We start from the raw sequence: 7734 nt of genomic DNA on the forward strand, positions 1-7734 counted from the left end.
TTAAAACTTGTCCTTTTTGTAGGTTAAAAATGCGCAATTCAGGAAATTCGGTCCAAGACTTGCCTCCGAACTGAAGAAGGAGGACTGATTGAATAAAACTGACACAGAGGCATTTAAGTTATTCATACACTATCAATTTCTGCTGTGCTACTTTGCATCTAACATGTCAAAATAAAATACATCAGAGGTTTAATTGTTTTGGATAGAACTGAAAACTTCCCCCCTGCCACAGTTATTACCCACCTCACTGGAAGTTACCAAGGTAAGAAAATGTTATGACTTCACTTTCAACCACTACAGCTAAAAAAGTGGTAGCTGAGAATATTGTAGGCAAAAGTACAAGCTGCATGTAGAGGTACGGCAAGGTACCATGCGAAAGTTAGGGTATATATATTTTTCACGTTGAAGATTTAATACATAATCATTAAGGAAAATCAACGCTCCGGTCTAAGCTAAAAGGGTAAGACATATTTCTCTCATTTAGTTTTTTTCTTAGGAATTGAAGTTACATAACACAACAAAAATTACTACATGTACCATGTTGACAATATGTATTGTCATGTATAAACTGTGGCCCGTTTTGCTTAGTGACACTCCTGATTATGCTAATTTACAAGTCGCCATCACTAAAAAATATAACTACCCAGTCATTATCCATATGTATTTTGTTTGGAAGAAAACTGACACTGATGTTCAGGACAAGTGAAACAGACTGTGTATAACTACACCAAGATGTAAGCTTGTGACAGATCACTGACCACTTTGCAGAAGAAGCTATACATACTGAATTAGCCACATTGCTCACATTAACTAAAACATCAATACACAAACTGGTCTGTCTTTTTTTTTTTTTTTTTAAACCTAACAAAACAGTCTCCTTCAACACATGATAACATGATGGAAAAATTGTAATAAAAAATTACCTGATGGTCAGTAAGTGCTTATCATATCACAGAGAACTGGAGGCAGAGTTGCAGAGTCACCCGTTATCAGACGAGCAGACACAGACACAGATCCAGACACAGATCCAGACCTGACATAAAACCCAACCCATGGCACGAGAGGCTGTGTGACGATAACATCACTGACAGTGCCTATTACCTGGTTGTTGTCACAGTCCAGGACTGTCAGTGTGTGGTCATCACAGTCCAGGTACACACCCAGGTGATGAGGTCGTGTGTAACGTCTGTCCTGTAGATAGCCAGGTTTGATCTCACCACCACTGTGACTATAACACTTGACCTCATCACCACAGTACTCCATCTCAATGTACCAGGAGTTACGGCCACGGTCTGTCTCCTCACTCACATCACAGCTCTCCTGTGTCACTCCTACACGACAGTAACAGCCATGTGAACAGGTGATGTGTATCTCCCAGTAGTACCTGCCCGTCTGGTAACGCCGGTCTGTCACAGCTCTCCTCCACCTCAACACCCTGGACAAGTCCTCAGCCTTCACCACACAGCCGCTGTCAGTAATTCTCAGCTCACTGTCGTCTGTCTCTGTGAATCTCAGCGTCGGCTCTGCAAAAACACAACAGAAGCAGCATAAACAACAGCAAACCATAAACACACGCTGTAAGACTGAGGTGTAAATACCTGTACACCTACCGTGGTTTTACTTGCTCAACACAATCTCTTGAAATAAAATGACATATATTTTTGACATTAATGTAATTTATATACAGATCTCTGTCATTTTCAGCCAGTTTAAAAGAGTTGAGCTTCGACAAGAACTGTATCCATCACTAAATGACGGGTACGACATAGACATAGACTAAGTACTGGGTTAAAATACAGGCTTTTAGCGGTCTAAGTTGTTTAAAACTTATCACTTACAACAAGAATAATACCTTCCTCTATCCAGCCATTGGTTTTAGTTGTCAGTTATGGCACATTTGAACACTCAATTCACTATCAAGCTGCAGTAGGCCTGTTGTCATTCGTGGAGTACCGAAGCCGTCTGTGTAATAAGGGAGGTAACTCGCCACACATAACTTACCAAGTGACTTTCATTGTCACAATACCCCCAAAGACTATTTAATCCACCAGAAGTAGTCAGCTAAATTTTCTTCAATTTGCCATTTTTTTTAAAGATACCTAAATATTTAAATATTAACAACAAACTTATATTGAGGGAGGAAGGACATGTAAACCTCATACTCTTATACATGGAATCTATATCCTTTAACATTAATAATGAAACAGATATGAGAGCATTTTTTCTCTTTTTCCTCACTTTGAAATAAGTGTTTGACTACATTTGAATCTAGGAAATAATGGCGAATTTTTACTTGAATACATGTGTTAGTAATAATTAGGGGGCCTCCGTGGTTCAGTTGGTTAGCGCGCTAGCGCAGCGTAATGAAACAGAAGGCTCTTACCATGCAATGCGATCGCTGTGAGTTCAAGTCCAGCTCATGCTGGCCTCCTCTTCCGCCGTTCGTATAAAGGTCTTTCAGCAACCTGCAGATGGTCGTGGGTTTCCACCGGGCTATGCCCAGTTTCCTCCCACCATAATGCTTGCCACCGTCGTCTAAGTGAAATATTCTTGAGTACGGCGTAAAGCACAAAAAATTGGGTGCAACATGTTATCTGTCCTGCTCTAAGAGTGTACACCTGCTCTTGTACACATGGAGTAAACATCACCCAGACACCACAGAATACACAAACACCACTCCTGATCTAACATTACACGCGCTGATTTGTAAATACAAGGCAGGAACTGATGGCTTCACTACCATCTGTTCTGATCTAATTTTGCAGCTGCTGATATATAATTCTGCTATGTACCTTCCTCTTTTTGTGACTTCTGGGCCAACTATACATTAATCTGAATCTCGTGTGCACATCCTACTGTATACCTCACATTAGCCTGTGTCGTCTGTGCCCACCCTACTGTGTACCTCACATTAGCCTGTGTCTTCTGTGCCCACCCTACTGTGTACCTCACATTAGTCTGTGTCGTCTGTGCACATCCTACCCTATACCTCACATTAGTCTGTGTCGTCTGTGCCCACCCTACTGTGTACCTCACATTAGTCTGTGTCGTCTGTGCACATCCTACTGTATATCTCACATTAGCCTGTGTCTTCTGTGCACATCCTACTGTATATCTCACATTAGCCTGTGTCTTCTGTGCACATCCTACTGTATACCTCACATTAGTCTGTGTCGTCTGTGCCCACCCTACTGTATGCCTCACATTAGTCTGTGTCGTCTGTGCCACCCTACTGTATACCTCACATTAGCCTGTGTCGTCTGTGCCCACCCTACTGTATACCTCACATTAGTCTGTGTCGTCTGTGCCACCCTACTGTATACCTCACATTAGTCTGTGTCGTCTGTGCCCACCCTACTGTATAGATTACCTCACATTAGCCTGTGTCTTCTGTGCACACCCTACGGTGTACCTCACATTAGTCTGTGTCGTCTGTGCCCACCCTACTGTATACCTCACATTAGTCTGTGTCGTCTGTGCCACCCTACTGTATACCTCACATTAGTCTGTGTCGTCTGTGCCCACCCTACTGTATTGCCTACCTCACATTAGCCTGTGTCTTCTGTGCACACCCTACTGTATACCTCACATTAGTCTGTGTCGTCTGTGCCACCCTACTGTATACCTCACATTAGTCTGTGTCATCTGTGCACACCCTACTGTATACCTCACCTTAGTCTGTGTCTCCTGTGCACATCCTACTGTATAACTCACATTAGCCTTTGTCTTCTGTGCACACTCTACCGTATACCTCGCATTAGCCTGTGTCTTCTGTGCACACCCTACTGTATACCTCGTATTAGCCTGTGTCTTCTGGGCACACCCTACGGTATACCTCACCTTAGCCTGTGTCTTCTGTGGACACCTTAGTGTATACCTCACATTAGCCTGTGTCGTCTTTGCACATACTACTGTATAACTCACATTAGCCTGTGTCTTCTGTGCACACCCTACTGTATAACTCACATTAGCCTGTGTCTTATGTGCATACACTACTGTATAACTCACATTAGCCTGTGTCTTCTGTGCACATCCTACTGTATACCTCACATTAGCCTGTGTCTTCTGTGCACACCCTACTGTATAACTCACCTTAACCTGTGTCTTCTGTGCCCACCCTACTGTATATCTCACATTAGCCTGTGTCTTCTGTGCACATCCTACTGTATAACTCACATTAGCCTGTGTCTAATATGGACACCTTACTGTATACCTCACATTAGCCTGTGTCTTCTGTGCATATCCTAGTGTACACCTCGCATTACCCTGTGTCTTCTGTGCACACCCTACTGTATATCTCACATTAGCCTGTGTCTTCTGTGCACATGCTTCTGTGTATCTCAAATTAGCCTCTGTCATCTGGGCAAACCATACTGTATATCTGAGAATAATTTGTATATTCCGGGCACACACTACTGTATACCTCACATTAGTTAGCATCCTTTTACCCACCCTATCTCTTGCCTAACATTAATGTGTATGGTTTATACTATCTGTACTTTTTGCAAACTCTTCTCACTTTCGTCTCTCTTGGAATACTGTTCATTTTCTTGGCACGCCACGGACATATCGGTTTTGTTTTCTTAACAGAGTCTATCGTGTGTTTTGCAGGTACACAGCCGTTCGCCCTCTCCATTTTTGTCTGTGTCTTCGATGCACACACTAATGTAAACCCTTCAGTCCTTTATGTCGTCTAAGCACACCCTACTGTATGCCTTTTATACATAAGAACTTACTTGTAACACGTAGGAGAGATATTTGTCCACCGACTGCTGCTTCTAAGTCCTGGCGTTCTTGCATTGTCTCTTTTACAGTCACCTGTCTAGGAACAACTTGGTCATGTTGTACAGAAGCTAGAAGCTTCTGTCTGCTGACCTCATGTTTCTCCAGATCTACTCTTATTCCATTCAGCTGGTCATCAGTTCTGCGAGAAGAGGAGAGAAAACAAAGAGACACAGTCGTGTAGTGATCTTGTGTCCGCGCAGTTATAAGAATGACATGATGTACTATTCCTAGTAGGTTAGATCTAATTTGTCTGGACAAACGTAAGATTGAACATTAGATATATCTCACACTTGAGTCATGTTTTGGACAACTACAGCTTACAGAAACACATCTGCTGACAATAGCCACGTGCGCATGTATAACAAACATGGGGAGGTATAACACATTTATACATACGTTTTGGTGAAGTCCGTGGAACCCTGTCAACAAACAGAATTGAGCCTACATATAAAATCCCGTAAAGAAGAAACAGATACCTCTCCAGAGACACACAGTACAAAAGCACCCTTGGCTTTTACCTCCAACATTTAGACCATTCCCTGATCTATTACATAGCCCATATCAGCTCTCAATTCCGCTTAATAAATTCCATTGTGCTTCATACAATACAATTTCCCCTTATTTGCAAATCTGTTTACATACAAATCTTGTTTTATTTCTTTTTAAAAAAAAAACAGCATACAATATGTTCTTTTTGACATTACATGTTGTTACTTTATTGCTTTAATCGGACCGAGGGGTACCACTGAGCATAATAAAGCTGTTGAACTCAGGATCTAAAACTTTAGCAGATCTGGAGGCATGAGGTGGATTTGAATACCTGATCACAGTTCCTAAGGGTGGTTTGGGTCTTAGGTAACGTCTGTAGCAGAGGCAGCTGAACTAATGTTAGAGATTGTGACTTATATGCTTGACTTACCTGCAAAAACTCCACGTCCATTGATGCTAATAAATCATTAGAAGCCTGTACCATCGTCTCCATTTCCTGGGCCTGTAGCTGTAAATGTTTGAGTATAGCACTACACTCCACACTCCACTGTGAATAGCGGTTTCTTATGCCATCTAAGGAGTGCTGCCTCCAGGTTTGTAAGGCTTCCAAGGCTGCAAAATAAGCCTTTTCTACTTCCTGAGTGTGAAGCTCCTGGTTTTCCTGCCAAGCAGAAAAATCGTTTATCACCTCATCCACACCTGTAGAACTGTGTGTTCAAGAAGTTATATATGCATGCGTAAAAGGGTGAACTATACGCGCCACATAACAGTATGGCTCCGAGGTGAAGGGGATTTCCCTTTAATCCAGTGATGTACATGTAAGTGTCCACTCAAAACCCCAAAGGTACGTCGGTCAACCTACAGAAGGGTCGTGCCATCAAAACTGATGCTCCGAGCATGGTGAAGCCTTAGAAGCGTCCAACCTCAGACACCTGGGACTGGTTCAAACCCGAACGTTATCGCCCCATCAGATCAAATGGTGTACGTGTATATATTATAGATATTATTATGACAGCGTATGATGGGCGATGATATATCAAATGAAGTTGTCTGAGGTGGGCATATCGCGTGTGTGTCACTGAGAAGAAAGTCATAATAATGATACGATAGTCTGATCAGACAAGCCAGAAATAAGTAAATAGACTCGTCATTCACACAAATACATCACCGCATCAGTCCGTGTATTCCCCTGTTTAAGTTCTGATAAAAAGTCTTCAATATTCGGGATTAATTCTTTAATTGTAGTCTACATATATAATATGTGACAGAATCAGCTTTAATAGCAATATTCTACATAGTCAAAATGAGCCACAACAACATGAGACTGAACAGGTGTCATGGAAAATACCAACCTGTATCTTACTGTGCAGCCTCAGAACTCCTGACAGTGATTCCTTAGTTTCGCCTAAGACTTTCTCCAGTTCATTAGTCCTGCTCAAAACAGCTGGCTGTAATGGGAAAAAAAAACGCTACATTAAAAAATCCGCCTTTCAAAAGACTCACTACTGTACAGGACAAAATGTCCCATTCTTCACTACACATCATAAATTTTAGGTCAGTAAACAGTTCCAAATCATGCCATATTTATTTTGATTATCGACTTATATACTAGCATGGTACACGATTTAGATAGTGATTTAAGTTATGCGACCAGAACATTCCTTGTTTCTTTCTAACATCATTGAAAACTGTTTATCACTTTTCTTTGCATGATTCCAAAGTAATTTTGAACTTACACAATTTCTTAGTTTTTCGTGGTTTGTGTTAATAGTCGTTTTGGGAAATGACCACACGAGTATTGACTCCATTTCGGTTGATGGCTGATATACGAATATCTTTTTCACATTACCTTGTCATTCTCAGCTGCTGATGGTATATCCCGCATAGCGTGTCCCTGATGCTCAACCACACACCCCACACAGATCACCATTCGACACGGTTCACAGTACAAGTCGAATGACCGACTGTGTCTGGGGCATGACGGCTGCTGGGTTGATTGGTGGTCCCTACTGACTTGGCCCTGTGAGGTTTCCTGAGAGAGGTGCTCCAGGGGCGAAATCAGTTGGTGACGTTTCAGAGGACCCCTCACTGAGTGACAAATAACAAGACATTCCTCACAGTAGAACACACCACAGTTGTTACAAAACTTGACAGCTTTGACGTGATTACCTTCCTCACACAGAGAACAATATGGGATGTCATCCTCAACCTATACACCAGATGAGAACCTCTCCACAATTTCTGCTAGATGAAAGTTAGGAGGTAGACCAGCCACACCTTCTCTCCCCAGACTGGTCGGTGCCCGACACACAGGGCACGCTATCAGCTGATGAACGTCCTCATACCCAGTGCTGTCGGAGCTCTCGTCTGTCTGTACATGTTTGAACTTGTCAGCGTACGAATCAATGCATTCCCTACAAAAACTGTGCTGACAGGGTAGCATTACTGGTTTCCGGAATG

At 42.3% G+C, this 7734-nt stretch overlaps 2 protein-coding genes across 2 annotated transcripts; both read right to left on the minus strand.

Annotated features, from left to right (window-relative positions):
* Positions 1 to 930: 930 nt before the first annotated feature.
* On the minus strand, positions 931 to 5084 carry LOC135462970 (uncharacterized). The gene is made up of 3 exons (XM_064740292.1): positions 5074 to 5084; positions 4737 to 4924; positions 931 to 1523 (listed from the first exon to the last, which is right to left on the minus strand). Exons 1-3 carry the CDS (start codon positions 5082 to 5084, stop codon positions 931 to 933), a joined length of 792 nt encoding a protein of 263 aa, XP_064596362.1.
* On the minus strand, positions 4919 to 7233 carry LOC135462945 (uncharacterized). Its single transcript, XM_064740267.1, has 4 exons — positions 7124 to 7233; positions 6627 to 6722; positions 5705 to 5935; positions 4919 to 5204 (listed from the first exon to the last, which is right to left on the minus strand). The coding sequence occupies exons 1-4, from the start codon at positions 7202 to 7204 to the stop codon at positions 5172 to 5174; spliced, it is 441 nt and encodes a 146-aa protein (XP_064596337.1). The 5' UTR covers positions 7205 to 7233; the 3' UTR covers positions 4919 to 5171.
* Positions 7234 to 7734: the final 501 nt, after the last annotated feature.

This window comes from Liolophura sinensis, chromosome 2, assembly GCF_032854445.1.
Source record: "Liolophura sinensis isolate JHLJ2023 chromosome 2, CUHK_Ljap_v2, whole genome shotgun sequence".
NCBI classification, from domain to species: Eukaryota; Metazoa; Mollusca; class Polyplacophora; order Chitonida; family Chitonidae; genus Liolophura; species Liolophura sinensis.